The sequence below is a fragment of the Tiliqua scincoides genome, chromosome 10 (genome assembly GCF_035046505.1).
Source record: "Tiliqua scincoides isolate rTilSci1 chromosome 10, rTilSci1.hap2, whole genome shotgun sequence".
NCBI lineage: Eukaryota > Metazoa > Chordata > Lepidosauria > Squamata > Scincidae > Tiliqua > Tiliqua scincoides.
Genome location: NC_089830.1, coordinates 4,193,382 through 4,208,468, shown reverse-complemented (window position 1 = coordinate 4,208,468; position 15,087 = coordinate 4,193,382). Strand labels below are relative to the sequence as shown.

At 54.2% G+C, this 15,087-nt stretch overlaps 1 protein-coding gene across 3 annotated transcripts; it reads right to left on the bottom strand.

The window, feature by feature from the left end:
- Positions 1 to 1,203: 1,203 nt before the first annotated feature.
- ZBTB8A (zinc finger and BTB domain containing 8A) lies at positions 1,204 to 11,138 on the bottom strand. 3 transcript variants are annotated; one of them, XM_066638432.1, is made up of 4 exons: positions 11,026 to 11,138; positions 8,339 to 9,303; positions 3,554 to 3,723; positions 1,204 to 2,274 (listed from the first exon to the last, which is right to left on the bottom strand). In XM_066638432.1, the coding sequence occupies exons 2-4, from the start codon at positions 9,279 to 9,281 to the stop codon at positions 1,942 to 1,944; spliced, it is 1,446 nt and encodes a 481-aa protein (XP_066494529.1). In that variant the 5' UTR covers positions 9,282 to 9,303; positions 11,026 to 11,138; the 3' UTR covers positions 1,204 to 1,941. The 3 variants fall into 3 exon arrangements, with proteins under 3 accessions (XP_066494529.1, XP_066494528.1, XP_066494530.1); XM_066638431.1 differs by lacking the exon at positions 11,026 to 11,138 and having other exon boundaries at positions 8,339 to 10,078; XM_066638433.1 differs by lacking the exon at positions 11,026 to 11,138 and having other exon boundaries at positions 2,182 to 2,686; positions 8,339 to 10,078.
- Between the last annotated feature and the right edge of the window lie 3,949 nt (positions 11,139 to 15,087).

Here is a 15,087-nt window from a genome sequence, read left to right as displayed (position 1 = left end):
CTTTCAGGAGATCTTGTGTGGAGGCGCCAGGGGTCAGGCCTGCAACCAGGGAACTCTGCCCCCAAGCCATTCCCAACAAAGGAAGGCACCCTATATCAAGTCAGACCAGGTCAAGCAGTTGCCAGCCAGAGGGAGGCCTTTCCTTCTCAGCCTGCCTCCTGAAGACTGAGCCCAGCGCTTTGGCCAAGTCAGACCCCTGGTCCACAGCACTCGTGGTCATCTACACGGCTTGGCAGTCATTTCAGGCATGGTCCTGTGCACACAAAAGAGGTGCTGGAGCACTGTACTGCAGCCCCCCACATCTCCCCTCTTCATCTCTAGCTGAGGACTGGCCACTGCTAATCGCCATGGGCTGTTCTTTCTTCCAGCAGATGTCACAGAACGAAATCTATGTTGGAGGACGGCATTAAAAAAGGTGTTTAATAAAGCAAAATGTACAAATGTAGCAGAAGTTGGTAAGAAGAGAGCAAGTTCCTTGCTTCTGAGTGTGGCTGCAGCAAAGGCGGCAAAGACCACCAGGGAGGGGAATCACAAAGTGATCGCTTGGACCACATTTCTCTGAAACTTTTGTCGGTCCAGAAGACTCTCCTCAGTGTTGAGAGTCTTGCCTGGCAATCAAAGATGCAGCAGCAACAACCCCTGAAATGCGCCTGGAAGCGTCTCGAAGGAGTAACCTTTGCCACAACCGCAATGTTCTGGGACTGGCCTGAGATCTGGAGCAGAAGGCAGTGTGGCAAATGTTGCCGCCCCTTACCTGGTGACGTGTCCACCTCTGCCCCTCCCACTCTGTGGACTGGAAACGGAAGAGGGGGCAGAGCGGAAAAGGAAGTGTGAGTGGACAGAGGCAGGCAACCCTTGCCAGTCTGCTGCCTGAGGCGACTGCCTCAATCAACCTCATGACTGGGCCAGCCCTGCTTGCTATGAAGGATCATCCAATTATTACACTGTCTGGAACTTGGACCTACTAACAGAGGAAAGAAATTATGACGGGCTGGAATTGGGGGAGAGCTCAGCAAACACTGGAAGACATCTTGAGTGATTTCACATGCATTTAAGTACCTTTTATATTTGCATTTTCTTTAAACAAAATTTCAATGCTTGCAAAAGTCTTAACAGAGTAACTTAGAGCAGGGGTGTCCAAAGTTTTTGGCAGGAGGGCCACATTGTCTCTCTGACACTGTGTCGGGCGCCGGAGGGGGGGGAAGGAAAGAATTAATTTACATTTAAAATTTGAATAAATTTACATAAGTTTACATAAATGAATATATTAAAGATGGAATTTATATGAATGAATGAAGGTCTTGAATTGCTCAAGGCCTGTAAAAGGCCTCACACAAAGCAAGGTTGGCTTTTCCTTTGCTGCCGTTACTACATCACAGTTGTGAAACAACAAGCAATGGAGGGAGCCCTCATCCATAGCTCACGTGAGACGTCAAACAGTTGCCCTCATGCTGAGAGCAGTTGCGTCAGGCCGGTGTGGGCTCCAACAAACCTCCAGAGGGCCAGAGGCTCATTGGAGGCCGGGGCCTCCCTGAGGGCCGCATTGAGAGGCCCCGAGAGCCGCAAGTGGCCCCAGGGCCGGGGTTTGGGCACCCCTGACTTAGAGAGAAGATGACTTCATGTCCAAATGCTTCCTTTCCCCAACATTGAAAAATGCTTGAGAGGAGACCCATTTGAGGCTATTAAAAAGACATCACTGTGGCTGCTGAGCACTCCATTGCTCTTAAGTGATGCTCTCCTTATGCCACAAAATACTGATACTTCCAAGTAACTAAATTAAAAGTAGACACAACAGCATGTCTGTCAATGCATGCAAGTTTAGCCCAAGTCATAGAAAACCCAGAGAAGAGACTGTATGTTAATGACAGGCTGGCTGAAAGTCAGTGGTCAAGACACAGGAGGGGCAACATAAAAAGGGGGGCCATTCCAGTCCACTCACAACTACCTAGTGTTTGGCTTTATATCCTTCTCTTCTGTTTCATCATCACTGTCATCTACTTGCTGGATGACAAGATCAGTTGACCCATCCTCCACAATTTCCACATCCGATCTGTTGTCTTCACCGTAATTCCAGCTGGAATCCTTGTCTTCGTCTAGAGGGAATTCAGGAGGCGGTTCAGTGTCCAAATCGATGCGGATACTGTCTATGCCGGCTTCAGACAGACACTCGTTGCAAAGTCTATAGCGCCTGGTCCCTTCTTGGACCACCTGCCCAGTCATTTCGGTCACGTGACGCTTGCACTTTCTGCAGATGGGCTTGCAAGCCTGATGGATCTGGGAAGAATGGAACGGATATCGCTGGTCATTTCTCCAAAGGAAAATAGCAAAACAGACTCATTATATGACAATATTCTCAATATCAGGGTTGGCTCAACTGTGAGGCCAACTGAGGCAGCTGCCTCAGGCAACGGTTGGTGGAAAGTGCTCGCCTTTGTCCATCCACCTCCTCTATTCCTCCTCTTCTGCTCTGTTCCTTTCGTTCTTTTCAAATCCAGAGACCAGGAAGAGGAAGTATGGGGGAAAGAAGAATCATGGACTTGTGCACTGGAGACATTCTAGCCCACCTCTCTCCACTCTTCCACTGCTCCATTCCCCTGTTCCTTTTCAAATTCTGGAAGCAGGAATGGCACCAGCAGCAGCAGGAGTGGTCGTGGAAGTGCCCCTGCAGGCGCCAGAACTTTCAAACCTTTTAAACACAAACCATTTTTAAAAGATAGTTACAACCAGAATTCGTTTTGGAAACGGCTGCTTAGATGAAGGCCTACACAGACAGATAGCGATCGGACAATATTTCATGGGATGGAGTCATTTTAATTATATACTTTGTATTCAGGTCAAGAGGTTTTCATCCAATTTTACTGCCAGGATTATCTTATCTGCCCTTTGTCTCAGAATTCAACCCAGAGCAACGTAGGGCAGAACCAGGCAGCTCAGTTTCACTGGGGAAATGTGAGTCCACATGGGAAATGTTCAAGCATGAACTGGCTCTCCCTTCAAGCACAGGGATTGCAAAATGTTGAGCTGTGGCTGGATGGCACCCCCATCCTCAAGCCCTATCATGAGGCCATTGATTGAGGCCACAGCTTCAGGGGGCAAACCCCCCCCCCCATTTCTGTCACCTCTTCCACTTCCTAGATATGAAAGGTCTGACGCTTCAGCCCAATACTCTCCTCTCTTCCCCCTTCTGCTCCATGCCCCGCTTTCTTTTCAAATCCAGAGAGCAGGGCGAAGAGCAGCAAATGTGGCAGCTGATGGGTGAGAAGGGGGAGCGTCTGGAGGGCTGCCTTGGGCACCAGAAGGTCTCTCCTGGAGTCCAGCTCTACCCCACTGCTCTTGGAGTCAGAGTTGCAAATGCTGAGAGCAGCAAGTGCATCCACCAATCCATTTCTCCATGATGGTAAAGGAACAGGTTGAGCTGGGAGAGGGACTGGGAGCACAGCTCAACTGCTGCCCAGCTCAAGCACTCTTTGGAGACAGACCAAGGCCAGGCAGCGACGCAGCACTAGGAGAGCACTCGCCAAGGGGGGCCCAGCTCCCAGGTAAAACCACGTACCGTTCGGAAGTGGCTGCTCAGGTGGTCCAGCCTGCTGAATCTCTTCCCGCAGGCTTCACAGGGATACGGCCGTTCTCCCGTGTGGCACCGAAGGTGACGCTTCAGGTCTGCCTTCCGCTTCACCACGTGAGTGCAAAATGGGCACTTGAATCGCATCCGAGGCAAGTCATCTGTGAATAGGAAGCAGGCCTCTTTAGACAGCACAAAACTGACCTGCCCAGCAGAAGAAGGAGGGAGTCTGGGGCCTTGTTCAGATGACTGCTAATGAGCCTGCTCTTCCTCAGGCACATGTGGTCATCCCGCTCATAAGAACGTAAAAACATAAGAACAGCCCCACCGGATCAGGCCATAGGCCCATCTAGTCCAGCTTCCTGTATCTCACAGCGGCCCCACCAAATGCCCCAGGGAGCACACCAGATAACAAGAGACCTCATCCTGGTGCCCTCCCTTGCATCTGGCATTCTGACATAACCCATTTCTAAAATCAGGAGGTTGCACATACACATCATGGCTTGTACCCCGTAATGGATTTTTCTTCCAGAAACTTGTCCAATCCCCTTTTAAAGGCGTCCAGGCCAGATGCCATCACCACATCCTGTGGCAAAGAGTTCCACAGACCAACCACACGCTGAGTAAAGAAATATTTTCTTTTGTCTGTCCTAACTCTCCCAATACTCAATTTTAGTGGATGTCCCCTGGTTCTGGTGTTATGTGAGTGTAAAGAGCATCTCCCTATCTACTCTGTCCATCCCCTGCATAATTTTGTATGTCTCAATCATGTCCCCCCTCAGGCGTCTCTTTTCTAGGCTGAAGAGGCCCAAACGCCGTAGCCTTTCCTCGTAAGGAAGGTGCCCCAGCTGAGTAATCATTTTAGTCGCTCTCTTTTGCACCTTTTCCATTTCTACTATGTCTTTTTTGAGATGCAGCGACCAGAACTGGACACAATACTCCAGGTGTGGCCTTACCATAGATTTGTACAACGGCATTATAATATTAGCCGTTTTGTTCTCAATACCTTCTCTAATGATCCCAAGCATAGAATTGGCCTTCTTTACTGCCGCCGCACATTGGGTCGACACTTTCATCAACTTGTCCACCCCCCCCCCAAGATCTTTCTCCTGATCTGTCACAGATAGCTCAGAACCCATCAGCCTATATGTGAAATTTTGATTTTTTGCCCCAAAGTGCATGACCTTACTTACTTACTGACGAGTAACATCTACTTCTGAACAAAGCAGAGTAGCCTGTAACATCTGAACTCAGGGAACAGTGCTAAGTGTGAGCAAACCAAAGGTTCCCAACTTCATGTGCCTGAGGAAAGTGGAGGATTTCATTCTCCAACCGTAGCGCTGGAAAGGAGGGGAAGCTTCTGAGGAGGGCAGACTTCTTCAGAATAATAATTACCTAATCCAGTGCTTCCCAAGCTTTTTAGCACTGGGACCCACTTTTAAAAACAAAAATCTATCATGACCCACTAGACCACTGTTTCCCAAACTGTGGATTGGGGCCCAGCAGTGGGTCATGAAACTGAAATTCACAAGTTTGTATTGAGCCCTATTGAAAATGAAACAGCTGCACATGCACGTTTACTTGCAAGTAGGCAAACATGCCTCAGCCCACTTTGAAAAGCAGCCTAAGAGGAATGCAAGGTTGCCAGAATGGTTCCAGTCACTGAACATGGAACTCAACAAATGCTCCAGAAGGAGCGCACCCCACCAGAGTAAAAAGGATACAAGCAGAGGCTTGAGCAGCTGGTAAAGTGAAGCTGTTTTTTCTTTATTGTCTGTGACACTAAGTGGGTCCCAATAGAGTGACATTTTAAAAAGTGGGTCCCCATGCAAAAAAATGACACATTATTGAATCATAAGAACATAAGAAGAGCCCTGCTGGATCAGGCCCAGGGGCCCATCTAATCCAGCTTCCTGTATCTCACAGTGGCCCACCAGATGCCTCAGGGGGCACACACAAGACCACAAGATACCTGCATCTCACTGCCATCTTCCCCACATCTAGTGTTCTATTTATGCTCACACCCCCCAGCAAAGACACCAGATTGCAAATGGGTTGAACTTGTGCTACTTCAAACACAGTGACCAATTTTCAATGCATGAAACCTACTGAATATCCCTTCCGTCCCTTGCCAGTCTGGGGTATGTGAAAAAAAACTGCCATCCATGGCCAATTTGGATGACAGAAGAAAATTCCTACCCAGCCCTCATAATGAGTGACCAGCTAATCTCAGACTGTGCATACCCAGTTTGGCGAGTTCTGGAGCTCCTCACAATCCATTCTGGTCTTCACCACTCGGAAAAGTTTAGTGTCACCTGCAAACTTGGCCACCTCACTACTTATCCCTATCTCCAGGGCGTTTATGAACAAGTTGAAAAGCACTGGTCCCAGGACAGATCCTTGGGGCACACGGCTTTTCACCTCTCTCCATTGTCCAAGATCCTTCTCACTACTTGGCCTGTGCTGCGCTCATTCGTTCCACAAACATCTGGCGCCACCAAGAGCGTTCCACCTCTCCGCTAAAAAAAGACTAAGATGAAATAATGTCCTACAAAGTGCTACTGAGCATTCAAAATACAATTCAGGAGCCAAATTGTGCAAATCAAGAAGACATGTAGGTGGGTATGTCCAGGAGGCACCACCACATTCATGCAAACATTTAATTTCAGGTAGGGTTGGCCCATCTGCAAGGCTGACTGAGCTCACCTGCCCACATCACTCCTCTTCCCCTCCCCCCAGGCTCAAAAATGAAGAGAGCAACAGACCAGAGGAGGAAGAGTGGAGGAGAGTGGGCTCTGATGCTCTAGCCCACCACTCACGTCTGCTCACATTTCCTCTTCCCTTTCAAATCAGAAGAAAGAAGAGCAACAGGGGTTGGAACACTGAGCAGGTGGCAGTATGAAGGGAGGCACTGTGAGGACTTTAGCCTTCATCACTACTGCAATCTGGAGAGACTGCATGTCTCCTTTCAGCCCCCTCCCCTGCACCGAACACTCTGCCGCCAAAATCTTTCACTCCTCTCTTGGCAATGACCACAATTGTTCCTCCAAAAATTCCCCCACTGGCTCCCTGCCCACTCCTGCAAAATCCAGTGCAAGTTCCTCATCTTGACCTTCAAAACCCTGCCTGGCCTTGCCCCTCCCTGCCTCCCCATTCTTATATCCCCCAACATCCCTGCCTGTCACCTTTGCTTTCCAGTTCAGCATCCTAAAACTCCTCCCCCCGCAAAATGTCACCCATTTCCTCAGCATCCCTTCTGCCTGGAACCACCTCCCAGCAGGTCTCTGTGATGCTTTTCTGTAAAGACTTCACAGCTGGCAGGGCCCAATCCTATCCAATTTTCCAGCACTGGTATAGTCACAATGCAGCCCCAAGGTAAGGGAACAAATGTTTCCATATCTTAAGGAGGTCTCTGTGATTGCCCCCCACCAGAGGATGCAGTGCATGTCCCATTGGCACAGTTGCCCCAGCACTGGAAAACTGGATGCAATTGGGCCTTAGTCCCCAGATTCTGCTGCAAATAAAATAATTGCACATTTCAACATAAGAAGAGCCCTGCTAGGCCCAGGGCCCATCTAGTCCAGCTTCCTGTAAGTCACAGATGCCCACTAGATGCCTCAGGGAGCACACAAGGCAACAAGATACATGCATCCTGTCGTCACTCCCTTGAGCCAAGCACTCAGACACTGTCTACTTTTACAACCGGGAGGTTGCACATAACCATCATGGCTCATAACCTGGGATCTGTCCTCCATCAATCTGTCCAATCCCCTTTTAAAGACATCTAGGACAGATGCCATCACCATATCATGTAGCAAGGAGTTCCACAGACTTACTACATTTTAATGTTGTCTGTTCTAAGTCTCCAGACACGCAATTTTAGTGGCTGTCCCCTGGTTCTGGCGTTCTGCGAGACAGAAAAGGACTTCCCTCTATGCCTTTGGTTCCCAAACATTTTAGCACCTTTGGTTCCCAAACTTTTTAGCACCAGGACCCACTTTCTAAAACAACACTCTATCAGGACCCACCTAGGTTTACCACTTTTATAAAAAAGAAAAAGAAAAAAGGACATCTAGAAAGAAATATTTATTTATAATAATAACCAGAAAAAGATCATCAAACCTTCATCTCATCTCCCTATATTTACCCATGTTTGCAAACTGCAGGAGCTCAGCTCCTCGTAGGGCAGTTAGCAGCTATCTGATTTTTGAACAGCCTCAGGGCTTGAGACAATGTTATCTGATCTTTCCATCACTCTTTGGACCCACCAATGGGTCCCAACCCACAGTTTGGGAACCACTGCTCTATGCACTCTCTCCACTCCATGCAGAGTCTTCTATGTCAGGCAGCCCAATCTTAACCCACAATGGAATGACCTGCCCAGCTGACCTGCCCTGTATCCAGCACGGGGTTGGGGCTGGCTGCGGCTCAGCCCAGGGCAAGGAGAACTGACTCCCCTTACCCTGGGTAACACAGCAGTGGCCCCAATGAGGCGACTTGGATCTGTGCCAGCTAAAGAGGTGGTGCAGATCTGAGCAGCCCAGCACTGCGCTAGGTCACCTGGGAGTGGCGTAAGGATCTGGCCTAAGTGCCAGATTCTGGCTCCACCCCCCAGGCTGCCTATGGGCCCACCCGCCCGCCCCCCAGTATGACTCCATTCCATTATGGAGTATCCCGTATGACCCCATGTTTTATTTTTTAAAACAAGACCGCCCTATGCACTTTACAGCAGTCAGGTGTCAATGAGACACTTCAGGGATGACCCCCCCCCCTTACCGTCAGCCCAGCTGCCCATGACACCCAAGACAGAGGGAATGCCCGCATACTGCTCGTCCACCTTGGAGGATTTGGACTTGCCAGTGGAGTGTGGCGATTCATGACCTGGCTGTGCCACTGACAGGCCCCGGGGGACAGGATCGGAGCCCTGGCCATACTGATACCCGGAGTGGCCAGAGTCCCCCTCCGAGTCAATCTGGACATCCTCTTCTGGCAGAGGAGCGTGGCTGGTGGGCTCAGGGGCTCCTCGGTCTTCCAGTTTGTTTGACTTGTAGTGAGAGAGGTCTGTGGGCTGGGGCAGCCCGATGTGCCTGCTGGGTTTCTTCATGGCCTCTGGCCTCTGATCGTGCTTGGCTAGCTGCTGGGCGCTCCTGGGTGGAGTTGGGTAGTAGCTGAAATTGCTCCAGGAGTTCCCACCTGCTAGACAGCCCCCCTGGTCTGGGCTGAGGTGGGTGTGTGGAGGGCTGCCCTCGGTTCTCCACCCGGCACTGTAGATGCACAAGCGCTCCACGCCATTCGAGCTGGCCTCCTTTTCTGAGAGGCTGAAATAGCGGTCCTTCTCCTTCTCGCTGATGTCCAGCGAAGACTTGATGAATGTCTTGCAAACACTGATCACGTCTGTCATTTGCAGAAAGCTGGCGGCTGACATGACCTCGATCACATTCTGCCCGGTCAGGGAGAGTTTGCCCGAATAGACAAAATCCAGAATCACAGAGAACGTGTCTGGAGAAAAGGCCTGGAAGGTGGCTGTGGTGGGCTGGCTGGTCTCTTTAGAGCTCTGGGAAAGGAGCATCTTGAAGTAGCCGCTGCTGGCAAAGAGCACATTCCGGTGGGCCTTGAAGACCTTCCCCTCCACCAGGATGCTGCAGTCACAGAACAAGTCCTGCTTGCGCTGCTCATTCAGTTGCTGCAGGAGATGGAACTGATGGGATGAAATCTCCATCCTCAGGCTGAGCCGTGGAACTCTGCAAAGGAAAACAAACAGTCTTATTTTCCTGCAGGCAAACTCTGCAAGGAACAGGCGCTGCTTTCTAAGAAGCCAAGCCATTCCTGTGTTTGTGCACATGCAGGCTGACAGGAACTGACCGGTGGACATCCCCTGCATGCTTCCACCAAGGGCAGAGCCAAGCTCGGTTTGATTGGGAAGATGTGGGGAGCGTCTCCTGTGGGGCTGGCCCACCCACAAGGCTGATGTGGCACTCAGGCCATGACGCCCGTCTCCACCAACTGGGCCACTCTGGATTTGAAAAGAAGAGACAGGAGCAGAAGGGGGAAGGAGAGTGGGAGGTCCAAGATACTGCAGCCCACCGCTCCTCCCCTCATCCGACTGCCCGGCATTCGACAAGCCCCACCTGGCCAGGGGCTGGGGGGCTCTGTCCCCATTTCTGCTTTAATGCAACCAGAGGGCACAGGCGGATGCGGGACTCCGTGGGGAAGACCTGAGAGGAGCAGCAAAGTCATCCAACTACTTTCTCCCCCAGAGAAAAGCCACCCAGCCCGCAAGCTCTGTTGGGACCCCAGGTTTTCGCACCCACCCCGCCTGGCTGGACGCCAGTTCTGCAGACACCGAGAGCCCCATCCTACGCACGTCTACTCAGAAAAGTCCCAGTAGATTTAATGGGGCTTACTCCCAGGAAAGGGTGGATAGGACTGGGCTGTGGGGCTGGCCTGCAGACAAGGAGCAAGCCTGGGCAGGGCCGCTCCCCACGTGGCAAAGGGTTCCCCAGGAACCCTCACCCTCCCTTTCACTAGGGGTGGGCGCGGCGGGCCGGCCCAGCCCGCCCACCACGGGGCTGGAGCGAGGGCTGTGGCCACTGTGGCCAGCGGGCTCGCCCTGCTCCCCGCACACCCTCCCCAGGGACCAGCAGCGCCTGCCCGCCCGCCCGGAAGGGGGAGGGCTGCAGCCAACTCGAGGCTTCCAGGTTCCCGCAGCGGCCAAGGAGTGCCCGCCCGGCTCCCGAGACCGCCCCCCTCCCGCGGGCAGGGGCTTCGAAAGGAGCGCGCAGCGCAGGAAGGCTCCGCGGGCTGCAGAGGGTCCCGCGGGCTCCGCCGCTGGCTGCGCCTCTGCAGGGCGCAGAGGGAAACGCCCGGGGGGGGGGCAGCGACTCCTGCTGGCGCGCATCAGGCCCGCCTGCGGAGACCGTCCTGGGCTGCCCGGGCCCCTCCTCCGCTCAGCCCTGCCCGGCGTCGCGCAGCGCCCGCAGGGAGGAGGACCGCGCGCTCCGCCTGCAGGACGGCGGCGGCCGGAGGTGCCCGGCAAGGCGCCGCAGCGTCTCCCCGTCCGGCCGCCCCGAAGCCCGGCCGCGGTCCGGCACAGCCGCTGCGACGAGGGCGGCCCCTCCGCCCGGAGGAGGGAGCGCCGCGCGCAGCGACGCCCCGGCTGCAGCCACCGCCTGGGGCGCCCTCCTGCCTGCCGCAGCGCCGCCCGCCCCGCACCGGGCTGGGCCGTCGGGGCGGGGCGCCTGCCGCGCGCCCGCCGTCCCGGGGAGGGGGCGGCGCGGGCTGCGTCCCGGGGCGGCCGGGCGGGGCTCCGGTGCCGCAGCCGCGGGGCCCCTCCGGGCGGCGCGCGTCCCTTTGTCGCGCCCGGGCAGCAGATGCGCGGGCGGGGCGCGGCGGGCGCAGCCCGGACTCCCGGCGGGCGCGGGCTCTGCGCTCCGGGCGGGCTGCGGAGGCGTCTCGGGACTCACCGCTGGCCGTGCGCGGGGGAGGGGCTGCGGAGGTCCGGGCGCCGCGCCCGCAGCAGGACTCGCCCGTCCGCCGCCCGCCGGAGAGGAACAAAAGGCGCTGCTGACGTGGGCGCCGGAGAGACGCCCGAGGGCCGGGCGCAGTTAAAGGGGCAACGCACCGCCTCTGCCGGGCGCGCAGCCGCCCGGCCCGCCCCGCGGAGGACGCGACGCCCCCTGCGCCCGCCCTCGGGCGCCTCCCCAGCCCTCCTCCCGGGAGCCCCGCGGCCGACGCCCGCCCGCCCCCTGCAGCGCGCGCGGAGATGCTCGGAGGGGCCTCTGCCGCCCGCCCCGCTTCCGACCCGTCCCCGCGGTCTGGCGCCCCGAGGCCGGCACCCTCCTGGCTGGCGCTGGCCGGGAGGAGCGACGCCCGCCCGCGACGCCCGGAGGAGCTCCGGAGCCCCTCGACGACCGCGCTCCCCTTCGCTCCTGCGCGCAGTGGGGTGAGCGCCGTGCAGCGCAGTGGGACTGGGGCGTCGCCGGGGCAGCCGGCATCGCCGGACCCTCCGCCCCAGAAGGCACAGGCGCGATGACCCGCGGCAAGCCCCCCCCCCCCGCTTGCAGGGGAACCTCGAGGGCTTTCCCCCCAGAAATAAGTCCTTGGCTACACAGAGCAGCACCCACGACGGAGCCCCTGCGCCCCCGCCCGCCCCCAGCCAGGGAGCCATGGCAGGTGGGCCAGCTCCATCTCGGGATCTGCCATGGGGTGCAAGCTGACGCCCCCTCAAGGCCTGGCACAGTGCACCCCCCACCCACCTGAGCTACACCACCAGTCCTGTCCAGCTTCCCAGCACTGGCAGGCAGGGCAGGCACAGAGACCTCCTCAAGGGAGTGTGCATTCGGATCAGATAGGATTGGGCCCTTACTTCAGAGCAAGCATGCTCAGGATTGCACCGCTTGGTGACATGAACAGTGAGTCCGCCAAAGTTCATGCCCAAATAGGCCAGCCTTCTCATGCCCCCTCACTTTCAGCTTAATCCTATCCACACTTTCCTGGGAGCAAGCCCCATTGACACTAATGGGACTTACTTTTGAGTAGACATGCATAGGATTGGGCTATTGGGCAGAAGGAAAGCAGCAATTACTACTGTTTGGCTTCATTATCCTGTTTGGGAAGGACAACTCTTCTGTTCTTGAGAGGAAAAGCCTTTTGCCATAACTCTTGTTTGCAACCTCCAGTTTTCTAGAGCTTTCCCTGTTAAGCCATTGTACACAGGTGTACACATTTGGTCCCTGTTGCATGTATGCAGCATTGGGCGGAAATGGCTTAAGCAAAAAACTGCAGCTAGAGAACAAAGGGCTGGCCAGGTGATCAGGGCCTGCACAGCCCCCCAGCTCTCACTGTAGCCTGGCTCACAATTCCCTTATGAACCACTAAGAATCCTGCTGAATCAGGCCCCAGGCCCTCTCACCCAACAGCTGGTTTCTGGGCAGCTTTCCAGTGAGACTCAGCATTTGTGTAGGACTTTGAGTGCACCAAGCGCTTAACTTTTTAACATAATTCTTATTAAGATCCTGTAAATTCTGCTAGGGCTACTCTCTCCACATTGTCACTGAGGGCTCAATCCTATCCTACGTACTTTCCAGCACCTCTGCAGCTGTGCCAGTGGGTCATGTGCTGCATCCTGCAGTGAGGGGACAGTTACAAATGCCTCCCCCAGGTAGGGGAACATTTGTTTCCTTAAGGCTGCATCCAGGTTTGATTTGTTGGCAACCTTCATTCTCGAGAGACTATGGTATCGCGCTCTGAAAAGTGGTTTTGGAACATCGTCTAGTGTGGCTGAAAAGGCCAATTCGGGAGTGACAATCCCTTCCACAACGGGAGCAAGTGCAGTCTGTCCCTGGTCTGTCTCCCTGGCTATGGGCCTTCCTTCTTTGCCTCTTAGCCTCAGACTGTTGGCCAGGTGTCTCTTCAAACTGGGAAAGGCCATGCTGCACAGCCTGCCTCCAAGCGGGCCGCTCAGAGGCCAGGGTTTCCCACTTGTTGAGGTCCTTCCCTAAGGCCTTCAGATCCCTCTTGCAGATGTCCTTGTATCGCAGCTGTGGTCTACCTGTAGGGCGCTTTCCTTGCACGAGTTCTCCATCTCATCCTTTGGGATCCGGCCATCATCCACTCTCACAACATGACCGAGCCAACGCAGGCGTCTGTTTCAGCAGTGCATACATGCTAGGGATTCCAGCACGTTCCAGGACTGTGTTGTTAGGAACTTTGTCCTGCCAGGTGATGCAGAGAATGTGTTGGAGGCAGCACATATGGAAAGCGTTCAGTTTCCTCTCCTGTTGTGAGCGAAGAGTCCATGACTCGCTGCAGTACAGAAGTGTACTCAGGACGCAAGCTCTGTAGACCTGGATCTTGGTATGTTCCGTCAGCTTCTTGTTGGACCAGACTCTCTTTGTGAGTCTGGAAAACGTGGTAGCTGCTTTACCGATGCGTTTGTTTAGTTCGGTATCGAGAGAAAGAGTGTCAGAGATTGTTGAGCCAAGGTACACAAAGTCATGGACAACCTCCAGTTCATGCGCAGAGATTGTAATGCAGGGAGGTGAGTCCACATCCTGAACCATGACCTGTGTTTTCTTCAGGCTGATTGTCAGTCCAAAATCTTGGCAGGCCTTGCTAAAACAATCCATGAGCTGCTGGAGATCTTTGGCAGAGTGGGTAGTGACAGCTGCATCGTCGGCAAAGAGGAAGTCACGCAGACATTTCAGCTGGACTTTGGACTTTGCTCTCAGTCTGGAGAGGTTGAAGAGCTTTCCGTCTGATCTGGTCCAGAGATAGATGCCTTCTGTTGCGGTTCCAAAGGCCTGCTTCAGCAGGACAGCGAAGAAAATCCCAAACAAGGTTGGTGCAAGAACACAGCCCTGCTTCACGCCGCTTCGGATGTCAAAGGGGTCTGATGTGGAGCCATCGAAGACAACAGTGCCCTTCATGTTCTTGTGGAAGGATCGGATGATGCTGAGGAGCCTGGGTGGACATCCAATCTTGGGGAGAATCTTGAAGAGGCCATCCCTGCTGACCAGGTCAAAGGCCTTCGTGAGATCTATGAAGGCTATAAAGAGTGGCTGTCTCTGTTCCCTGCATTTCTCCTGCAGTTGTCTAAGGGAGAATACCATATCAGTGGTGGACCTGTTGGCTCGGAATCCGCACTGTGATTCTGGATAAACGCTCTCTGCAAGTACCTGGAGCCTCTTTAGTGCAACTCGGGCAAACAACTTTCCTACAACGCTAAGGAGAGAGATGCCACGGTAGTTATTGCAGTCACCCCTGTCGCCTTTGTTCTTGTACAGCGTGATGATGTTTGCATCCCTCATGTCTTGAGGTACTCCACCTTCTCTCCAGCAGAGACAGAGGATTTCATGCAGCTCAGTGACGATGATCTCTTTGCAGCACTTGAGGACTTCAGCAGGGATGCTGTCTTTTCCAGGTGCCTTGCCAAAGGCAAGGGAGTCCAGGGCCACGTGAAGTTCTTCTAGGGTTGGTTCACTGTCAAGCTCCTCCAGCACAGGCAGGCACTCAATGTTATTCAGCGCTTCTTCGGTGACTACATTTTCTCTGGAATATAGCTCAGAGTAGTGCTGCGCCCAGTGTTCCATCTGCTGCGTCAGATCCTGGATGACCAGGGTATCAGGAAATTGGAGAAGGAGCAGTGGTGAGGGAGGGGCAAGAGAGGGGCTTGTGGGTATCAGGAAATTGGAGAAGGAGCGGTGGTGAGACAAACGGGATGCAGGGGGAGGGGCAAGAGGGGCTTGTGGGTATCAGGAAATTGGAGAAGGATCCAGGTTTACATCAGTCCTATCTGACTGGACCCTGAGGCTGCCAAGGACAGACTTGGCTAAGAGTGCGGACCAAATTCATGGCAGAGGTGAGATTCTGAGCCAGAGAGGTCCCAGTCCATAGCCTAGTCTCTTAATCATGACACTGGACCAGCTCAGTCTTGGAAGATCATGGCCGCCACCCAGCTTCACTTGTGGACATCCAAGTGCAGACACCACCATCAGTGATCCCCCCAGTCAGGATATGCATCTCCA

Coding starts and splice junctions, on each gene's coding strand:
- ZBTB8A (XM_066638431.1), bottom strand. CDS start 9,443: ATGCAGGGGATGTCCACCGGTCAGTTCCTGTCAGCCTGCATGTGCACA. Junction 3,724..8,338: donor CATGGGCAGCTGGGCTGACG/GTAAGGGGGGGG, acceptor TCCTATTCACAG/ATGACTTGCCTCGGATGCGA. Junction 2,275..3,553: donor TGAGCAGCCACTTCCGAACG/GTACGTGGTTTT, acceptor CATTCTTCCCAG/ATCCATCAGGCTTGCAAGCC.